We start from the raw sequence: 23,038 nt of genomic DNA, 5'->3' as shown, positions 1-23,038 counted from the left end.
CCCCTCCCCAGGCCTCGCTGCCTGCATCCTCCCGGTGCAACAGGGCTTGAACGAACAACGGGGCTCTTGTTCAGACACGCGTTTTAGCCAGGGAGGTTACCCTCTAGAAACACTTCTAAATACATACATAGGCCAGTCCATCCTCAGGTCTACATGCTGCCCAGCTTTCAGCACGATGCTGGCCCCCGTGGCATTTCATCTCCCCAGTGGCCCCGGCAACCACCTCTGTCCTCCTTCCTGACCCAGGTGAAGTCTCCTGGGGAACCAGAGGCAGAAGCCACAGGCTCACTAGCCTGAGGCCAAGTGATCACAGTAAGCCAGAGTTCTCCTCCCAAAGCCCCTGCTGCCTTCCCCAGGGAGATCTCTGCCCAAGGTGCCAGGCGGCCCAGGCTGGCAAAGAGGACCATCCTGGCCATGGGGTCACACCCTGAGCCCTCTGGGCAACAGGAGACACTCCTCCGTGACTTTTCCTACCCTGGAGGAGGGAGGGGGGCCCTGCTTTCTGAACCCCTCAGGAGTCTGAATGCAGGATGGGTACTCCACTAATAAGATCTCTGCCATACCCCCACTTCCAAGAGAGGGAAACTGAGGCCCCAAAGGTGCTGAGAGAAGCCACAGCTCTGGGCCCCTCTGCCTGGCCAGGAGAGATCCAGTACCTGAGGGTTCCTAAGGAAGGCCACAGGAATGCCCACCTTGATGGGGCTTCCAAGAAGGCGAGAGGCAGCTTTGAGCTATAAAAATAGGATGATGTGGGGTGGGAGGTGGGAGGGGGGGTTCATGTTTGGGAGCTCATGTACACCCGTGGCAGATTCATGTCAATGTATGCTAAAACCAATACAGTATTGTAAAGTAAAGTAAAAATAAAAATTAACAGTTAAAAAATACAGGATTCAAGACTGTGACCAAGAGACACAGAACGGTCTCACATTTAAATGCTTGCCTAACATCACTTCTCCCAAGAGGGCTTCAACCACACGTTGTCCCTTTTGGTGCTTTAAACTTCCCACTGGATGAGAAAGGAAGCACTACTCCCATTTTAAAGGTGAGAAACACATTTGAAAATGTGAAAGAACTAGAAGCACCTGTCAAGTTAATTTTTAACATCCTTTCAGAACGTGAGATTGTGCACCTGCTCCCAAATTTAAGGAATTAGGAAGTATGGCTGGGGGATGGGAAATAAATTTTACCAACCTGAAACTGCTCTGATATTTAATGGCTGTAATTAAAAGTTGTCCTTCAAGCAATGGGCCGAAATAAAAAATAAATCTGTCTAATTTGAGTTGCCCTGGGGATCTGCAGGAGTCACTAATAAAACACTCCGGCCTCCATTGCTGTGTGTCCGATTCCGTGGAGAAATAACTATTTGTGGACCACGTGCAGGAGTCCTGGGAGGCAGGCAATTGTCTTTATATTATTAACAGTAATGGAAACACACTACTCAGAATAATCATTCCTACATCATGCCAACCCGAACTTTCATTTCACTGTACGAGCTGCTGGGCATCAAAGCCAACAAATTCGCAGAAATGCTTGGGGAAGGAAGGAGGGGGAAAGAGAAGAAAGCCCAGCCCCCTACCTACCACCATCCCCTCACCCCATCCATTAGAAAACATATTCCTAAATAAATCATGAGAAAGCCCGATCTACAAAATATTCCATAGCGCTAGGTGAGCTGAAACCCCCAAAACATCATTTAAAAAAAAAAAAAGAATGTTCAGACCTCAATCTCACTGATTCATCTACCCCCACCTCAGTCCAAATTAGATGAAATGCTATCATGCTGCTGTTTTAAAACAGTGTCCGAGAAGGTAGAAAAGGTTACCCACAGCAAGCAAGGACTGCCATCCTCACCATAGCAACGCGCCTATTTATAATATGGTCTACCTGCTTCAAAGGCTTGTACAAGACACTCAAGGCAAGTCTAGTGCTACATCCAAGCCGAAGATGAGCCGGAAACTCTCATGAGCATGTCAATGAAACACTTCCAATTACATTACATGCCACAATTATTAGCATTGACTATAAGTTTTTTTTTTTTTCCTTTCCTCTGAAAGCAAAAGCAAAGGGGAAAATGAATTAAGACAGATTCTAGGACATAGGAGAAACCCAGCATGTGACTTTCCAAAGTGCTCTGGCTATTTTTTCTTAATGGTTAACCCCAGAGGCAGAGGCAGGAAAGAGGGGTTTCACAGGAGACCCACACCTGGGGGTGCTGATCATCAGCAGGGTCAGGTGCACGCAGACTCACGGGCCCACAAGCAAGGCCTCGACCATGCACCCCACACAGAGAAATTCAGCCCAGACTCAGATCTACACTGGACCTTGGAGGGGAAAAGAGGTTTTTGTTTTAAAGGCAGATATGGGCAACCACATCCAATTACTCACTTGCAAAAGGATTCCAATTCACCCCCAAGGTACATATCTCCAAAGAGGAACCCAGCGATATTCCCAGCAGCAGCCTTCCGTTTCCACGTCAAAGTAGCAACTACACAGCATCCAACCAGGCCCCAGATGCAAATCACAGTGTGGTCACTTACTAGCCATGTATTTGGGGGAAAGTCCCCTAACTTTTTTCAGTTTTCTCATCTGTAAAATGGGGATGATGCACAAAGTTGCCCTGAGCATTCAATTTAAAATTATACTGCACGTTCTAGAAACTGACACATAACAAAAGGTCAACAAACAACATCTATCCTCTTCTCTTCTCGCTACTCATATTAAAGTTCTTCCTGCAGTGATGACTGCCGAGTGAGCAAAGCCTCAGTTCCCATACACGAGAGAACCACGAGAACACCTCAAACGTGTGAGGTATTTACCCTACCCTTATCACACAGCCATCTCATTTCATAGACAGAAAAACTGAGGCAGGACTCACATATGCACCAGTGATAAGGCAAAAGTTCAAACCTGGGGGGGTTGGGGGGAAGTTAAGCAAAATAGAAGGGTGAGTGACTTACAGGAACCATGAGCAGAAGGCAGACAGAAAGAGACCCACACCGTTTCCATTCAGTCAAATGGAAGACAGACAAAAAGAAACCCTTGGACCAAAGTGAGTGGCACTGAAGGCAGGGAGCCACAGTTTCAGACACCCTACTCTGCTAAGCACTTTCTTCTCCCGAAAGACTGTGCAGCCCTACAGAGCAGGGGCTATGCCATTGCTTCCAGGCATCCCTAGAGTAATGGACCCACAGCAGACCCCAGATAAAGAGTCTATTTCTGCTGAATGCATTCAGGGCTGTGGGCATGGGGGGAGCTTCAGCTTCATGATATTTTCCCTGAAGTGTTTCTTGACCAAAATAAAGGCAAAAGCCACAATGTTACTTCATTCTGTTATCACCATAATCCTTGGAAGAATTTTTTTTTCCTTTTTTATTTTTATTTTAATTGGAGGGAAGAATATTTTTTACTATGCTTATTTTACAGGCAGGGAAACTGAGGTTTAGAAAAGTACCAGCTCAAGATCATACAAAGCCTCAAAACAGCAAAGCCAGAATTCAGAGGTGGGGCTGTGTAACTCTAGAGTCAAGCATTTAACCACTTTGTTATTCTTGATCTTCCTCTTGATGTATCACGAAGAAGAGTTGTTAGTGACAAGCAGATGCCAATAAGTGTTTTCAAAATGGAAACAAAAGAAACGGGCAACTCGAGTTATAATTCCCGGGGCTCACAAAACCCTAGATCAACCACAGCTGAGAGCACTTCACCTCAGCCTTGCATACCCACTGCAGACATCTTGGGAAAAAAAGAATTCAAAGCATACCTTCAACCACCCATCTCTGCAAGAGAAAGCCCAGAAGCAACACCAGTGACATCAAATGGTCTGGATTTGTTCAGGTTGAGAGTCCCTTGGACTGCAAGGAGATCAAACCAGTCGATCCTGAAGGAAATCAACCCCGAACATTCAATGGAAGGAATGATGCTGAAGCCCAAGCTCCGTAACTTTGGCTACCTGATGCGAAGAGCCGACTCCCTGGGAAAGACCCTGATGCTGGGAAAGATTAAAGACAGGAGGAAAAGGGAACGACAGAGGATGAGATGGTGGGAAGACATCACCGACTCAATGGACATGAGTTTGAGCAAGCTCTCGGAGTTGGTGATGGACAGGGAAGCCTGGCATGCTGCAGTCCATGGGGTCGCAAAGAGTCAGACACGACTGAGCGACTGAACAACGAAGCAAATTCAATTATTCCAAACTAGGAATCAAGCATCACCCAAAGAAAAGGGAGCAGGAGGTCAGGGCAGCACCCACCTGGGTGGAGTTCTCGAACTTGACACCTTCTCAAAATCTTAGTGGTGGGGGAGTGAAGGCCACGTGGAAAAGGCCCTAACACATCCTCTGAAACACAGCCTGAGTACTTCTCCACCAGAGAGAAACATAAGTGCAACAACAGTGACTTCTAAGTGTGCAGGCCGATTATAGCTTTACTTTCAAAAGAGCTTTGATTGATCTTTTTTGATAGACCTGAAATAAATTAAACTAGATTGACTCACTTGAGAATGGACTCTAATCCTTTAGTCAGATCCCGGAGAACTCAAACCAAACCAGCTGTTAATTTAGGCTTTATAAGATAAAGCATGAGAAATCCAAGCTGATGTACCCCAGAGCAAAGCTTACATCATCTCTGTAAGCAATCAACTCACTGCTTCTTTTAGGAACTAATCAGTTCCTGGGTAAGTGGGTGCCAAGCCTGCACTCTCACAGTGAAACTGGCTCAGAGAAAGGAAGAAAGGCGAGAGAGGAAGAAATATCCTGAGAAACACTGGGCTGACTCACTCCTCCACGAGTTCAGAACCAGCCCAAGACATTTCCCTTTGGCTTTCGCCTAGTCATCCATCTCTGGCTTCAGAAACTGCAACGGCTTGACCGGAGGAGCCTCAGCACCAAGAGAGGAAGCCACTGACACTCTTAATATTTCTTTAAAAAAGGGAGGGGGTGCAGAATTACCCAGAAAATATTTCCCACTACTTTTTTATCCCCTCATCTTTGAAGATCATACTGTCCCCTTTATCTTGGCTTCTGGGTGCCTTTGATTTGAATATAGGAATCCCAAGGCTTTCAAGTGGCGGCTGCCCATGGCATTAATAGAGTTACCAAGCACATACATACATATACATACACATACACACACACACACACACACACACACACACACAGACAACTGCAGGCTTCTCCCCAAGCTACGCTCTACTCATTGACAGGCCGCCCTCCCAACTTTCACCAGCATTTTTTTTGGAAAGGGATTCATGCCTGCATCCCAAGTAAAGATGGAATTCACCTCTATGGGACCCCAACCACAGCATCACCCCAGAAGACTCCAACACAGCCCCTTTCCTTTTGAAAATAAAAAAAGAAGAAGCAAGGCTGCCAGCCTCTTGCTCCTAAACAATGACGTTTCATAGAACACTCTGTTTACCGAACATAAGGGGATCAAGAATTGAAATCCAATTTAAGGAATTATAGTGCCTTCAGACTGTTTTTCTTCAACGATGAAAAAAGACAGGCATGTTGTTTCTGGAATTAAGCCAGAAGAAACTGATCCTTGTAGTAATACAAGAAAAAAAAAGAAAGAAATCAATGTATGTGTTTATGTATGTGGTTGGGGGGAGGGGAACAATTAAAACACGAGTTAAAACCTGAGCAGCAAAATGAATTTGTCTCCTGCTATAGAATGATCCTGAAGCTTTCAAAGCCCTCTTTTAAATACCTATTTGACAAGGAGAACACAGTTCATCTCTTGATACTTCTGAGAAGCAGAAACAATGTAACCAGAAAAGATGGCATGAAAATCCACCAAGATGCCTGTCCACTCACCTTCATTAGTAGCAAAATGGACTGGTACCTCAGCAAGAGTTAGAACCTGGTAGGCAGACAGACATCACCCCCTTTAAATAAAAGTAACCACTGCAGATCTATACTCAGCACTGGCCACTGTATGCATGTTTTCCTATTTAATCTTCTGAGATCCCTTTTGTTCCTGTTTTATAGATAAAAGTGCTGTGCTGTGGTTAGGGAGGTTCCAGAACTGGCCAAGACCCTACATGCACTAAATGGGTGTGATTTGAGATCCCAGCTGTGTCTAACTTGAGAGCCAGAGCCCTCATCCATCATCCTAGAATGTCTTCTTTTTACAGCAAAAATTGCTGAACTCCTGTTAAAAAGGCACTTTCACAGCTTCCCACCACTGTGCACATCCTGTGGAGGCATTACACAGATGAGCAAACTGAGACCCAGAGAAGAAAGCTCTGCACAGCCAGGCAATGCAGTGTCTTTAAACCTAGCTGTGTTCTGAGCTCCTGGACCCCTCACTCTAATTATGAAGCTGCACCCTCTGCCTTAATTAATTCTTCCCTACTGCCTTCCCAAAGACAAAGTCCTCCCTAGAGGAAAATGCCTTGCCTCACCAAGTGCTGCCTGGGGAAAGAGTTTTACGATTGGTGTTAATTTGGGGGGAGGAGGGCAGAGAAAGGAGGCAAAACTATTAGATGAAGTAAATTAAGACATTTCTGAGAGGTATGGAATAAATCATCACTTAGGGGCACTGACCAATTAAAAAGGTCCAGCATTGCTCTGGATAAACGCTATAGCATCAGCCAGGATGCTACCAACGACAGAGGAAGGAGGCAGGAGAAAATGCAAGCACCTCTGCAGCCCAAGGCCACTGACCAGCTACAAAGGTCTGGCCAACGCCAACAAAAATTCCATACCTTTCTAATGAACAAATCTGCTCAATACAAGTCTTTTTTTTTTTTTTTTCAAGGGAGGTGGGAGGGCCAGAGAGCGTAAACACACTCATCCATTGTTTTACACCTCCCAAAGCCAAAACAAAGTCCACTGACTGATTTCTGACTTCTCATATTTCACTCTCTTTTCATTTTGGTCTCTGAAAAAGCTCGAGAGAGAGAGCCATGAGAACAGACCAGTCTCCCAGATCTGCATGTCAATTTGACCTCCTGCAAACCAGGGAGGTTTGAACTGGACCTTCTGGAACCAGGAGGTGTTAGAAACAATGGCTGCTGTCAAGTCAATTGGAAGAACCAATGTCATTTCTTAACCTCCATTGAGAATAAATCATTCCGGACAAGCTCCCGACTGTATCACTTTTGCCCAAGTGGAAGTGTGAACAGACCTGAGTTCCTCATTCACTAGCAGATTCTGTGACCAGGAGAAGTTTCAGCGAGGGGACCTGTGTTGTGCGTAGGGACTCAACTGCAGAGACGCTACCCGCTTCCCCCATGGGTGCTGGCACCCCGTCCCGGAGCAGCTGGCTTCCAATCACAGGCTTTTCAGGCCTCTTGCCCTCGGTAACCCACTAGGGCCGCTCGTCTCTGAGGCAAAGTGCAGGAGGAGGGGGCTGTTACACGCTTATTACAAATCCAGACCAACAACAGCCTGACCACAGCAGCCCTAGGAAACTCCCTTATAAAGAAAGAAAGAAGTAAGAGTTATTGGGTTCACAAGCCAGGAGCCAGCCCCTCTGCCTTTCAAGGCCGAAAAAGGATGCCTTTTAAAATCTATTTTCTTTAATGAAGTTCGAGGCAATAGACATTTGCCCAAAGAAGAGAGCAGGCCCTACGACTTAAAGGCCACAAATTCCTGTCTTGCTGTCACTAATTTCATGCCCATCAGAAGCTGAATAATTCGAAGTCCAGTCTCCCGATTGGCTTTTTGTCTGCCCTCCCCAGGGAGATAAATTATGTCACAAAACAGACTCTTCCACCCTAGGGCTCTTCAAAAGGTACTCTGGTCTCCTGACTCGACCCACTCTCTTACGGGAGAAGTCACTCAGAGCCAGATTCTTTTGTCGGCAAGAGGGGAAGAAAAAGCAGAAAAAGGTGTGTGACACAATTCATCACCAACTTGTCACCTCGGCAAGAGTGTTAACAGCAGTGTGGCCAGGGTGATCCACTGTCCCCATCTGCCTGGGGCCGATGGGTTTCCTGGGACACCCAACTGGTAACAGTAATCACACCACGTAACCATTCTCGTGGACCAAGCGCTGGACTAAATCTCCTCGCAGCATCTCACAAAAACCTACACAGCAGGCAAGCCCTCTTATGAAACCCATTTTCCACAGACGCGAAAACTGAGGCACAGAGCCATGAAGCCATCTGCCAATTTAAAACTTTTCGGCTTTATGTAAAATAACAAAATCAAGAAACAGAAAATGGTGGAAATCAAATGCTGGGATAAAGAAAAGTTCATACACGATGGGAAATTCTGACCTGGAAACTCGTTAATGAGGAAAAAAATATTTCCTGCCAAAGGAGACGAGAGGAGAGAGCAAGGGAATCGGAGGAAATTCAGAGAACAGGAAGATCAATCACAAGTTGGTCTAGATGTTTCCAAAATAGTCCTTAGAGGCATTATATAACCAACACAGAAAGAGAGAGGAGAAGCCCCAGGTGGGGAGCCTGTGACCAGGACGGGAACAATGGCTCTGCAGCCACTTGCCAGGGCACTGGGGCTCCAGGAGAGATCTTCAGTCTCAATATTCCTGGAGAAGGCCATGCCCAGGCTCCCTGTCCTCAGACTCCCGCAACCCAGAAGCCCTGGTACCTCTGGTTCCCAAGCAGCCAAGCTGACGCGCCGTGAGGGCAACTAGAAACCACAAACCATGGAGGGAACCAGAAGTCGGTCGAAAGATAAAAATCCACTCTCACGGAAAAAGCAACGATAACAGAACCACGGAGGCCGAAATCAAAACCATATCTGCTTTGCATGGGGCATGTGGTTTTGTGTGTGTGCTTTCTACATGTCAGCTCATCCGTTCCCCGTCACGTGCAAGTCACTGTCGGGCTCCTGTAACTGCTATGCAAAACCAGGGACCCGGAGAGAAGCCTTTGGGCCAAAAATTCCAATAAGAGCAGAGGAAGAAAACACTAGATAACTCTATTATTATTTTTTTTTTAAAAAAAGAAACCTGCCTGATGGTCCAGTGGTTAGGACTCCACACCCCCAATGCAGGGGTCCTAGGTTCGATCCCTGGTCAGGGAACTAGAACCCACAGGCTGCAACTAAGACCCAGTGTAGCCAAATAATAAATAATTTTTTTCAAAAACAGCTGTGGAGGCAGGACACCCACATCAGGCTACAAGGAGGATTTTGGTGCTTTTCCTACACTCTCCTCAAATGACAAAATCATAGCAGGAGTGACGTGCTTCTGGGGAAATGATAAGTATATTCAGATTTATTTTTTGATGAAGATAAACTGGCAAATGTAACCCAACTAAAAAGCCACCAGAGTGAAACACAGCATTTTTTTTGTTGTTGTTGCCTTTTTTTGGTGGGGGAGGCGGGGCAGGGGACCCCCTCCAAGGAAAAAGGGTCTACCATGTGACTGAAGCTTTTTCCTCTAGAAATCAGACCCTGAGTGCCAATCCTTCAGACACAAATGGCTTCACACATCAGGTTTTCGGTGGGGGGACATTTGTCATCTGCTTTCACTCACCAGTGTGAAAATGTGACAAGTGACAAGTTTTTTAAAGACACAAAACAAAATCGGGTGCACAAACCACACTGGTGGTTTGCTAAACACATCCTCTTGAGCTTGGGGTCATTTTAGAACATTCCTTTAAGTTCTCTTTCACAAAAAAAAAAAAAATTGCCTGCCTATGTTGGGTCAGTGAGGGTTTTTGTTTTTTTTTTAATTAACAGGAAAATTCTTGGCTTCTGCAGCAATGATTAAGAAATAAATGCTGCTGGATTCCAAAATAAAAACTAAGTGACTGGAGACCAAGAGGAGAGAAGAAGCGAGATTTGCTTTCGATTTTAAGGATAGGAACCAAACGAAGAACTCTCTAAATCCTGAAACATCTCCTGAATTGTCTTATAGACTGCATACATCAATTAATCTCTTACGGAGAAGTTGATGGCATAAGTTAATTTTTTAATTCTACAGAAAATAATTTTAACCTAAAGAGTTGATATTATCTATTTCATTTTTGTACCATATTTTAAGTATTCCTAGGTCTTTTACTATATAGTTACATCTTAGGATCTAATCAAAATGGCAAAAATGCCCCTTTGCGCACATGACTGCCAGATTTCAGCTCCATTCTGTTCAGAAAGGGACAACTTAGTCAAGAAAGCAACCCTCCAGGATCCTGAAAAGACTTACCCCTAAGACGAACAGGCCATTCTACCCACTCGGTAGATGCTTTCTTTTCTTTAAGAGTCTATTTTCCAAAAACCCCCTGATTCATTGCCTGCCCAGTGTACACTGTCTATACCCAACCCTCAGGAGTATAAATCTTGAAAGCACTTTCGAGCCAAAGCAGACAGAGGCCCCCGTAAAACTCCCGGAATGCAAGGGATGCTCCTTCTTCCAGTGCAAAGAAACTTCGTTGAGATTCAGAAGCCCATCTTGATGTTTCTCCCAAATTCATTTAGCTACATGACTTATTCTGAAATGACTGGGAGGTCTACCCACAGGCAGGCCAACCTGACGGCTTCACTGTGCTGGTGGGTTTTGGTGGAGATGACAGTTTAAATTATCTCCAAGTGTTCTGCCTAAATTCTACTGCTTAACTAGTTCAGAACATTCAGATTCAGTATTGGGCCATACTGGTAAAGTCTTAATTTTTTATCATCATCCTGAGATTGGTTCTTCAATGGAGTTGAAGAAAGGAAGCAAAATCGTAATAAATTTGCCTCTGGAAAAAAAAAAAGGTTGCCTGGAATGGACACTCAATGTATATACCACAACCATATACAATGACCTGTACCCCAATTACAGAAAAGAAAAAAAAAAAAAAACCTCCTAGGGCTTTAACCTTCATCTACACCAGCACTCCCAATGGTTAGATTTATGGGCTGGGGGCAGGAGTGCACACCCATGAATTTCTTGACGGTTCACTGCCAAGCTCCTTACACACTCCAGTCTTTCAAATGCTCCTTTCAACAAGCCAAGAGTCCAAGTCCAGTCTACTCCACAAAAGAAAAGAAAGAAGAAAACCCAAAACCAAAAGAGAAAAACCAAACAATAACAGACTCAATGGGAGGCTTTACCAACTCCTCCCAAAATAAAAGGAGGCTAACTAGAGTCTTCTAAGAACACCCTGGACCAAACCAACACGGGGTGGGGGCGGCGGGGGGTGGGGGCGTGGACATCAGAAATCCAGAATACAAAGTCCTTATAGATCCTAATGAGTCTGACTTGTGGGAACACCAGTCTTTAGCTCTAAATTCGACTTTGCTAAAGCCCAGTGGTGAATACCTCACCAGTAGATACTGAGCACCCCCAACACACAAAGCTGGGTTACCACTCAAGAACTATTTTAAAATAATAGAAAAGTTTAAACAGACAAGCCCTTTCAAACTCTCTTCCAGATATGCACCCTATATGCATTTCAGAATAATCACGCCCTCTTCACCGCTTTCCAGTGGAGAATCAAATGCCCCAAGGTTATCAGTTTAAACTTAGCTGTTCTTTTTCCTCTCTTTCTCTCTCGCTCTCTTTTCCTCTCTTAAATCATCACCCAAGAACTAGAAAGAGCATTTTCTAGGCTTCCTACTACAAGGCTTGGAGAAACCCACAAGGATGTTGGGGAGCTGGAAACACAGAAGAGGAACCTCAGATTTCCTTTCTATTTTGGACTGTCAGCAGCATTTAGGAAAAACACCTCCTCTCGTTTCCGCTTCACACGTTTTCCTTATTGGTTCATTTACACAGCGCTGCTCTGCGGACAGCAGTTAGTACATTGTTCTGTCATTTCTGCCTTTCTCCGCCATTAGTGCAGGCTGCTGAGACGACACCCCAGCTGCCTCCCCAAGCAGCCAGCAGCATCCGCACATCCCTTCCCTCCAAGCGGTCCCCCCGTTGACTAATGCTCACCCACACTCATACATCATTCCCAAATTGGTCCAAATGAATTAAACACAGCTCTGCTTAACATTACGAGATTTAAATGGATTTTCTCTCTACAGGTCTGCCCCATAATTGGGTTTATCCATCTTGTTGAAGTACAGTTTACACTTGCTAACATCACGCCAATTCAAGCTACATTTTCTGCTCCAGTGGCAGGAGCAAGGCAGATTTGTCATCGGATCATAACAGGTAATTCAAACAACAATTAGTTTGATGACGGCCCGTATGTCAATGTCTGCTCCCAGCAGCCCGACGCACACTCTCAGCTCTCTGTTCCTCAAGATGAATTGTCTTCACAATTCTTCAATTTCAATCATCAGCAATGCTTACTGAATGAACTTAAAAACTATTGACACAAGACCATCTTCCCTACAGGGTAGCCTCACCAAAGCCCTAGTCACCTTCCTGCCCCGCCAAGAACGGGCTACTACCACACACACATTCATTTTCAAGCCTTGAACAATTTCTGACTGCCAACCACAGTTCTTTATTATTCCAGCGTCACATCGAAACCTCAAAATTCAGGGAGGCACAAGGTTTGGGAATAGAAAGGAACAAATTTGCTCGTGCAAGCTCGTGTATCTACAAGAAGGAAAATGCTTGTTGAATGATTTTTTTGTTGTTGTTAAGTCCCCAGCAAGAATCCATAACAACTGTCAAAGTCTGAGAAAATGTTATAATCCAGTGGATAACACTACTTTGTCATTAAAAATACTGATAATAAGTTAACTAAACGCCAAGCATCTTGAAAATTAGAAGACAATCACATACATATAAACCAGTCCAACCATGCTTACGCATTGTTTCAGCAATGCCACAGTCATTAAGACAGGGTCCAAATTCATGTGCTGAAGGAGAACTGAAATCAAAACGAGAGATACCTGAGAAAGAAACTCAAGTTTACATAGTGACTGAAGGCCTATCTCAAATTATTTGGATGAGTACTAAAAAATATACATATTGGCCTCTCATGTTGTGAAACAGGCTGTTTTGGGAAAAAATACCACTTTATATACTCTGTCCCCTTTCTGCCCACAGTATACAGTATGTAAACACATTCACTCCCCTGCCGTACACCTACTATGGCCCAGGCATTCCTGCACAGCACTCTAAGGAGACAACGAGAAGACAGAACCTCAGAAAAATGTTACAAGGACAAGGCAGGATTTTCAAGTGACATAAGAGAAATGTAAACAGCAACCAACAGGAGTCATAAATCTTTGTTACCCAGCAAAGATAGTCCACGTTATCAAATTTATCATGTGTGATATTCTTGACAGGAAATAAAAAACATACAATGCATGCCGGAATAAGGCAGATTCGAAATCTATAAACGAGTACTTCACATAGTTCTCAGTTAAAAACAGCTGCTTGTATGTATCAGTCCGTGTGCCACTGCCCTGCCCACCTCATCACAGACCTGATGGTACTTCATCTCCCCACCACCTTCTGAAAACAGGCACCATTATTAACAGCATCATCCCCATTTTGCAGATTAGGAAATGGAGGTCTGGCAGAAACTGGATCTGAACCCAGGTTATCTGACTCCAGAAGCATGAGCTGAACACACTTGTACCTGTTCCTTTAACAGGCAAAGCAATTTCCCACAGCCTTAATGGCAGGGTGCTCACTCTACGCTGATAAACTGAGCTCCGTGGTTCTCAACCAGGTGCAATCTGGGCCCCCAGGGGACATTTGGCAAGATCTACAGACATTTTTGGCCGCGGCGTTTTTGTTGGGTGCTAGTGGCACGCAGAGAGTAGAGGCCAGGGCCAATGCTAAGCAAACATCCTGGCATGCACAGGACAGTCTCCTGTGCAACAAAGAATCATCCAGTCCAAAATGTCAATAGAGTGTTGTGGTGGAGAAGCCTGCACTAAGGCGTCATATCTCATCCAGCCCACAAGGACATGCCAATATCCGGCCTGGGCCTCAATCAGCATAGAAGCTGGTGCAACCAAGTGTCTTTCTGGCTGGCACCTCAAAACACTGTTTTGTGAAGATGGTTCAGAGAGTCCACAAATATTCAGTTCTCATGTTTCATTTAGTACCTTTGCCTACTTTTAGGCTTTACATATTTTTAAAGTCTCACTGTATTATTCATTAAAACATTAACCTGCCAACCCCCCCCCACCCCCCCGCCCCACAAAGGTTTTGGCAGAACCTTCAGGAAGAATGGCCTTCCATTTCTGTTTAATAGAAGAGTATCCTGAGATTCCAAGGGAAATGATTCAAAAAAAAAAAAAAATTGCAGCCACTTATCAGTTTGACCAGGATGTGATACCACGCAACCAAACCCAATTCCAGAAACAAATTAAGTGCTAAGCTTGATAAGCCTGCAAATGTCAACCATAACCCACTTAAAAATGTCTGTGCTTAGCTAAATGGCCCCACGATTTTCAGGGGCTTTATAAAAAGCAAATACTATTATTAAGTGCAACTTATAAAATGAAGTTACTAGGAATTCCCTGGCAGTCCAATGGTTAGGACTCAGGGCTTTCACTACTAGAGCCCCGAGTCCAATCCCTGTTCAGGGAACTAAGATCCCACAAACTGCTTAGGAGTTTGGGATTGACATGTACACACTGCTATATTCAAAAGAGATAACCAACAAGGTCCTACTGTATAGCACTATGAACGCCACTCAATATTCTACAATAACCGGAATGGAAAAAGAATTTGAAAAAGCATAGATACATGCACTTTGCTGTACGCCTGAAACTAACACAACATTGTTTGTCAACTATGCTCTAATATAAAATTGTAAATAAATAAAGGGCTGCAAAAAAATTTTAATAAAATGAAGTTACTAAGACAATGCAACCAGCTGACTGCCACAGACCAGACCTTTACACCTACTGGCTATGGTCCAAAAGGGGGACACATATGGCTGATCAAAGTTGTTTCCATCCTTTCTGGGTGCTCTAGTCAAAAACAAACAAACAGACCTTCTCTCTGTATCCTCATCAGCCCTCTTAGAGGCCATGCAGGCTGGGCCCCAAATGCCTTAATATGGTGGAGAATGAACAGATACAAATATCTCAACTCGTACAAATACAGTGATGCAATTAGAACAGATAGAAGTTAAAAACCAGAAAGTAAAAACTGGACTGTTTTCTTTTATCTGGCCAATGTAATGCAACTGCTCTTGGCTCAGACAAGAGGATAACTTCTCCTTGAAAGATAGATATTAAGCCGAGTTGGACCCCTGGATTCCTGTTCTCAGCCCTGTTTCTACCAAGCAGTGGGAGCTCGGACAAACCAATTCACCCCTTTGTGCCTCAGTTTCCTTGTCTTTCAAAGTAGACTCTGCCTTTACTCCCCTCCCAAGAGTGCTCTAGGACCCAAGACTGTTAGCCCCTCTTGAGAGTGCGTCAGAAATGCAGAATCCCAGGCCCCACCCCCGAACAACTGATTCCACATCTGCCTTTTCACAGCAAGGGAAGTCTGAGCAGCACTTAAGACTGCCAGGCCCCTCAGCTTCAGGCTCCCATAGGCCCTCACACAGCAACAGCAGAGTCCCTCCTTCTCTCACTGGCACTGAATAACTCAAAGGACAATAACCACCACCGAGATTACCTGGTAAAGAAACGCTCTCAAAAGAGAAGACTCCCACCACTGAACGGACATCCTTTTAGAACTCTGAACCCAGTCTCTTCTCCCCCAGGGAAAGAGTCAAGCTAAAATAAGCCAACGAACAAACAAGAGATTTTACAGTAGTTGTTCTCATGTAACAACATGCATCAGAATCACCCAAAGAGCAGGCTGGGATACAGATTTCAACATCCCCCTTGGCGGGGACATTGTCTTTAACACTCCCCTGGGGACTGTGATGTGAAACCAGAGTTGGAAATGCTGCCCTTGCTCAGTGGGTCTCAAAGTGCTATCATCAGAGAAGGGACATCAATCTTACCTGAAAATCTACTAAAGCTGCAAATGTCAGGACCTACCTAGACCTACAGAACCTGAAACTCTGGCGGGGCCACAATCTGGGTCTCAACAAACCCCCCTGGCACTTCCCAGGTGATGCTTGCTCCAATATGTGAAACAGAGACCATTCGTGATGATTGAGGACCTCAAAGGGGTTGAAACCCAGGATTCTGTATTTCGGAGCCCCTCCCAGATGGTTCCTCTGTATACAGCTCAGAGGGCCGGTTCGTCACCACCGCTTTAGGAACCCCAGAGCTCACTGGGCATTATATTCTGAGCAGAGAGAAGTCAGCACAAGGTTGTGCAGTACAGGCTCTCTCCAGTCTGACTGCCCAGGTTTGAATCCTAATTCCCTGACTATCTATGGGCAAAACATCTCTGGCGTCTGAATCTACATTTCCTGATTCACAAAACGGGGATAATGGTGGTAAAGAGTAGCTACACCATTTGGGTTTCCTTCTGTGTCATTATGAAGAATCAATAAATAATTCGCATCCAGCACTTAACACCAGACCCAACACGTCGGGAGAATTCAATAAGCAGAAGCTGCTATTACTATCAGCAGTTGCTACTGCCTCTCATCCCTAAGACCAAGCACATCACTGCCCAAGCTGCTCTATCACAAACAAAAGAAATGCCTCTTCAAGAGCCATGCAAAAGTATCTAGTTCTCCTCGAATAATCAGGGGGGAAAAAAGGCCTCAAAAGCTCATCAGAACCCAAGGGCAGTCTAGTTTCTCACTCAAAACGAGAAAAAGTTACCCATCAAATACTCGGCCAGCCGTCAATTTTTACTTGGCAAGAGAAAATGACTGGGCAGCAGATAAGTGATCAATTGACTGATTCAGAAGCCTCTGGGGCAGCAATTCCAAACTCAGAACCCTGATTAAAAATGTAAATCTTTGGACCAAGTGGGGTGCTTATAAATCAGTATCCAAATCATCACTAGAATTGAAGCTCCCAGATGAACTCCCCGTGAGCCTGGCACACACATAATTCACAATAAATATTTCTGAATGAATGAACAAGCCTTCTGAGGTGTGGACTTCAATTAGACAATTAGGCTAAAATGCACCACACAGCAAATGAATGAATCTTTTGAATAAGTTAAACTGGTAGCCAGAGGCCTTGTCAAATTACTCTAGTGAAATGGCATCTAGGTCTGTCTCTCTCTCTCTTTCACATACATAAACACACACAAACCGCACTCCTTGTGGAAAGTGGACATGAAGTCTCACAGCCAGTCTGGTGACGGGACTAAAGAACTGGACCAAGAACTGAAGCTGCTTCTTGGGGTTCTTCCTCTTAGCCCAGATTTGCTCCTCAGGGAAGACAGCAAATCCTCAAGAAACCTGAAAGGCCAGGAAACTTGTGGAGCAAGGGAGGGCCTCGAACACAAGAGATGACCGCTTGAAACATGAATTGGGGAAAGGCCAAGCCCTCTCAAACATCCCACCCAAACCCACTGGTACAATTCACTGACCGTTTTTATCACAAACACCAACGACCCAGTAGTGGAGGAAAGAGATGGACTCTGAGCCACAGCACCTCAGGAATCTTAACAATGTTAAGACTCAGACAAGACTCTGCGTCAAGTTCACATTCAAGACTAAAGGACTAAAAGGGAACAAGGACACTCTCCAACTTGTGTCCTTTTTCTCGCTGGCTCCACAAAGTACCCAGGCTCCGAAGGAGAGTCCCTGAGCCATACTGAATCATGGCAGATGAGTTCTATGACCAAGCAGAAGGGAATGGGCTGGTGGAACTCGGATGGAAGCCTGCAAGCCTGAGGATGAAAGGGAAAGCAACACCCACTGCAGAGTTTCCACCGCTCAGCTGTGTAAACAAATAAAACGGCCCATTTCTTCTGGATCCTCTCCTAGTTGTCTTTGTGCATGCACACAGACACACACACACACAAACCACTTCACATCTGAAAAGAAAAACAACCAAGAAAGGTCTACACAGTTTGTTTTTGCTGCGTGTGGAGTTTTTTTTTCCTAAATCACATCTGACTTGGTGTTAAAACATCAACCTTTGGCCAAAATACTCTTAAAACAAAGGCTTAATTGGTTCTGAAGTCGCCCTTTTGAAAAACAAGGGAAGTGTCTTCTGTGGGTCCTGACCTTGATTCCAACACTGCTCATGGGGTTGGAAGGAGTGTGGGAAGAGCTCTCTCTGGGGAGGCAGAGGAGATAGTGCCTAAACAGTTATCCCAGTCAACTACAGGGTATGCCTGGGAGGCACTGGAAAGGTGGACCCCTGGGTCCACCTCTGCGCTCAGCCTGCATGTTCTCTTCCAGGTTAATAGAGGCAGTGCGAGGAGTTCCCAGGAGCTGGGGCCACTGGAGCTTGGGCAAACTGGCCTCTGACCCCACTGAGATCTTTTTACTGCTCCCCTTCCTATGTATCACTCACATACCCAACCACTACTATGTTGGTGCATTTCAAATAGCATCACTTGAAATCCAGAGTTCAAGTCTCTCTTAAAAGGGCAATGCAAGCAAAAGACGTATGACTCAACCGTCTACTCCTGAGTCTGAACAACAGAGCCTAACACATACAGTCCTCCGAAAGATGCAGGTGAGAAAGAAACTAGGGCCTTCTATTCGTAACAGCGGGACACAGGAACAAATATCCATTAGGAACCCAAATATCCTAAAGCACAGAAAGGACACATACATCGTGGAATATTAAGTGATAATTTAAAAGTAAAAAAAAAAAGGGCAAATTCTTCCTACAGGAAATAACAGGGATGAAACCCACACATAATGCTGAGCAGAGCCAGACATGAGACTGTATTCTACACAATCCCATTTCTAAGACGCTAAAAAGGCAGGCAAAACTAATCCATGGTGATAGATGAAACTAATCCATAGCAAAAAGTTTTGCCAGCAGTGGGGGGAAACTCTGAATAAGCAAGACTGCAGGGGAGTTGGTAATACTCTTTTGCAGGGCCCAACAAACTACAGCCTATGGGTCGAGTCTAGCCACTGTTTTTATAAATAAAGCTTTATTGAGACCCAGCTACATCTACACCTATTCCCTTAGGTATTGTTTTTGGCTGTTTTCACACACAATAGTAGAGTTGAGATGCTGCCACAGAGATTGTTTGGCCTACAAAGCCTAAAATATTTACTGTCTGGCCCTTTATGGAAAAAGCATTCCACCCCATTCTACCTATTGAGCTGGGGGATGGTTTCATGGATGATCACAGAAGTAAGAATAAGAAGTTCATCCACCTCTCCACTAAAAATCTGTGCACTGTGCTGTACTTCAATAAAACTCTCTACAAGTCCAGAGAATTAAATATCTATGTCTTTTTTTTTGAAGGCCTTTGAATTTGTATTTCAATTATACTTGTGTTAACCATTTAGGATGAATACGGCTTCTGTGCTGCTCTTGTCTTTTCAAACTGAGAGGAGCTAGGAGATTCTCAAGAGTGGGGAAGCTTCCAACACATCACGTGATATTGTGTCCAAATCTCTTAGAAGAATGACGCCTTCACAGGATCACTCAGTAATTGTTGTTTGGTCACTGAGTCACGTCCGACTCTGAGACCCCACAGCCTGCGGTGTGCCAGCCTCCTCTGTCCTCCACCACCTCCTGGAGTTTGCTCGAATTCATGTCCATTGCACAGAATCACTCAGAAGCCATTCATATAAGCGCTGCACTTGGCCAAGTCCTGAGATTACAGGAGGGACGGGAAGGGAAAGGAGTGGGAATCTCATGTGATACGTGGTGTCATACTACTCGAGGTTATTTTAGGGTATAGCTTAGGAGAGCAACCAGCTCAGCTCAGATTGAAATACAGCATGTATTAAGGCTAAACAGTCTTCTATTTCCAGAGAAGAAAATTCTGCCCTGACAAGCACGTCGCATGTAAGCCTTAGTGGAGAATGGGGGATAGGGAAGACATCCGCTCCACTCTGCACCAAAGAAGGGTCATCCTCTTGTTCCACCACGACTGGCTACTTGGCTGCCATGTGCCTGGGGGACAATTTTATTGTGTCTGAGGTTTCCTCTTTCTTTCCCTTTGCTTCTTTTGTTTTGGTTTGCCATTTAGCCTTTGATGATCAAACTACAATCACAGCTAGACACCTCTTGGCTTCCCCTTGTCCTGGTCCAGCAGAGACTGGGGGAGAATGAATATGCAAAGGCATGGCGGTGCTGGGTCTCTCATAAAACGTGTCTCTGTGTGCCCACATGGGCATCAGGCCTCGGCAGGGAAGAACAATACTACCTGTTCATGGAGGAATAGCAATGGTTTCAGTCCTCCAAACAATGAGCTCTGTAATTTACTCCATCTTCCTCCTGAGAATGCGCTTCACATGGCCCGCACCGTGCCAGGTGGTTTGGAGAAAGATGAACTGCCCGGTCTAACAAGGGACGCTTCAGCAACGGGTGTAAAGACACAACAGCTGCTCTGGTCTCGGCTCGTCTCCCAGTGACATGGCCCCAGCCAGCCTTTCCACATCAAGATAAGGGTCATGATGCTATCCAACCTCGACAACTCCCACACCCTGGGCAGCAGGACTTCCCAGCACGCTACTGAGATGTCGTGGGCCTCAGGACACTGTTCCTCATCCATTTACCATGGGTTAGGGTTTGGGTTTGTTCTCCATCCAAGCCCTGAGCCTGTACCTTTTTCCGGGAGCAAAATTCACTGTGCTGTTCATCAAAAGGAAAAAGGGTCCCCCAGGGAGAGGACCAGCAAGAACAGCAGCCTTGGAAGCCTCTAGGGGTGGAGGGCCACTATCAAAGAGCTGCACTTCCCCCTAAAACACACACATGGGTCAGCAGCACAACTGCAGAAGGAATCAAAATGTTTTTAACGTAAGCTACTGTCACCTTGAAATGAGTACACAATACTAGAGCCCCAACCGAATAACCGTGTCTGCCGAGCCCTACTTTTCACTGACGGAATAATTCACAACGGACCTGGGGCCAAGGGCTACTGGAAAGTCTTCTCCAGGCAGTTATAGATTTGAAACAGCACAGCTACAAAGACACGGTGTGGCTGTGGACCACATACGCACACACAAGTTATCTATCTGCACACGCAAGGGAAGAATGGAAATGCTATCACCAAGCGACACCAACTTCCACGGAGAGACGACCCCAAAGCCAGACTTGAACACTCCCAGGAGTTTCAAACACCTGCCCTCGAAGGGTTAACGCAGAAGCGGAAGGGCTCAAGAAGTTTCGGCACCGTCAGTTACACCGTGAGGTCCATCCATCCTGGCCAGGGCCAGGCAGACAGACGAAAATCGTGTTAGTCTGGTCTCCCTCCACTACTGCACTCTGTTGGCATCAGTTCAGCTCTGAGTCTATATTAGTCCGTGATTTGTTTAGCCTTTGGATTTAAGAGAATGGAAGTACTACGTGAGCAGGAAACAGGACACTCAGCAGAAGCTCCGTCGCCTTTCCCTCCCAGCACTTCCAGTGTCATATATCAACAAGTCCGAGAGAAATCAACATTTCAGAACAATCAGGTCAAAAGTGATATTCTTAGCACCACTTAACATGATTTTGAGCCACCGGAAACAACTCTCTGGCTGTCACACAGCCTCTTCTCCCATCTCATCCCCCTTAATTCTTCCCGTTCACACTGTCACCTCATTTGACTCCCAATTTAAGACCCCTCCAGAAGCAAAAAACAGTAGCCAAACTGGCGTCCATGTGCCCATCGTGCCTGATCAAGATGCTCTTGACAAAAAAAAAAACCATCGGTTTCTCCTGCTTTCTCTATCTTTAAATCATTTTAGCAGCTTTCCTTCTGCCTTGTTTCTTCTTTGCTCCCCACCTCCCCCAAAGAATCATCAACCACCACCACCACCACCACCATCATCCCCACCATCATCAGCATCCCCACCATCATTATCATCACCTCGGCTGGGGAAAGGGTGGAGGATAACAGACACAAGAGACCTACATATTAACAAATCAAACTTTCAGGATCTCTTGCATGTCCTACCTGAATTGCAATCTGGTGTTCAATCGTTTTGTACGCAGAGTAATGTGTGCTCCCGGACTGAAAATGGAGCTGTAGAAAGAAACCAAATCAAAGCGTTCTGCTTATGTCACAAACTACAAGAAAACATCTTAAGCAGTTTATGAATAGCAGACAAACCTTCCTAGATTGAACTGCAGCCTTGGCATTCAATCAAGACCTGTGTATTTTTATTTGTTGCTATAAATAAGATGCTCATAATAATCTAAAGTTTAAAAAAAAAAAAAAAAAGCACCTATTCAATAAGCAAAAGGGAGGGAGGTGGAGGGGGCCAGGAGTGAGGATCAATGACATGAAAAGGAAAGACGGATGCCCATTAAGACATAAAGGAAGCCAGTGTGCTGAGCAAGATGCTGCAGAAAAATTAACTGTGTGCTGCAAAAATCATCAGAATTGCGACACGTAGGCGAGAGGGAAAGACTGGGAGAGAGAGGATGTGAGAAGCCACAAGACTGCAAAGGTACAAGCCCCTCCCCCACCGCTCCCCCTGCCAGAGTTTGAATAACTGGGCTCTCACCCTCAAACAGAATTCTATTTTGGGGAAAACAAATGTGGCAGGCAGAGAATTCAGGGGCCACCCGATGCCTTATACATTCTTTCACAATGACTAAGCTATCAGTCCCAGGACAGCTCAGGACAGCTCTTGCAACCCGCACGCACTCTAGGAATCCACACTTCCCCAAAGAGGGAGCCAACCAGTGCCCAAGAGCCACTGAAAGTTCTGAAGACCACCTATTCGGGAGCCCAAGGGTAAAGGTATGCCCTGGGTTCACCCAGACTTGGCCCCCCCACCGCCCCCTGCCACAGCAGAAGGCTAAAGTCTCTCCTGGGCCTTTCCCCTTGAAGACCTATAGATCCCCCATCAAAGAAGTGGGTAGCCCCAAATAAAAAGGAATACCAAGATGGCTCTCCAAATTTTTCTTTTCCCCAATAATACTTGTTAATCTTGGGCTCCTATCAATTGGGAAAACAAACACCATTTGCTGACTGATTTTATAAACAACACAACAATCACCAAAAGGTCTCAACAATATCTGAAGATGCATTTTAATTGACCATAAATGAAAAAATGATGAAGAATCACATGGTCTTATGAAATTGCTGTCCATCCTCCTCACAGCAATAGGCAGATCAGCTGCATTTCCAAACACAGAACTGTATTACTAGAGCAAACTACTGCTATTACGACCACTGTACTGTTTCTATTACCAGAACCTTCCCGTAAAGCA

General features: G+C 45.2%; 1 protein-coding gene across 50 annotated transcripts in view; it reads right to left on the bottom strand.

The window, feature by feature from the left end:
• Window positions 1–23,038, bottom strand: part of TCF7L2 (transcription factor 7 like 2) — a 200,875-nt gene that overhangs the window by 164,777 nt on the left and 13,060 nt on the right. For 33 of the 50 annotated variants that reach the window (XM_069567163.1, XM_069567123.1, XM_069567166.1 and 30 more), the window contains exon 4: window positions 21,774–21,842. The exons of the other annotated variants lie outside the window; for them this stretch is intronic. In XM_069567163.1, coding sequence (XP_069423264.1) covers window positions 21,774–21,842 — 69 coding nt within the window. The remainder of the gene's footprint in view (window positions 1–21,773; window positions 21,843–23,038) is intronic. 50 annotated transcript variants of the gene reach the window in all.

This window comes from Ovis canadensis, chromosome 22, assembly GCF_042477335.2.
Source record: "Ovis canadensis isolate MfBH-ARS-UI-01 breed Bighorn chromosome 22, ARS-UI_OviCan_v2, whole genome shotgun sequence".
NCBI classification, from domain to species: domain Eukaryota; kingdom Metazoa; phylum Chordata; class Mammalia; order Artiodactyla; family Bovidae; genus Ovis; species Ovis canadensis.
This window is presented reverse-complemented; position numbering and strand designations above follow the sequence as displayed.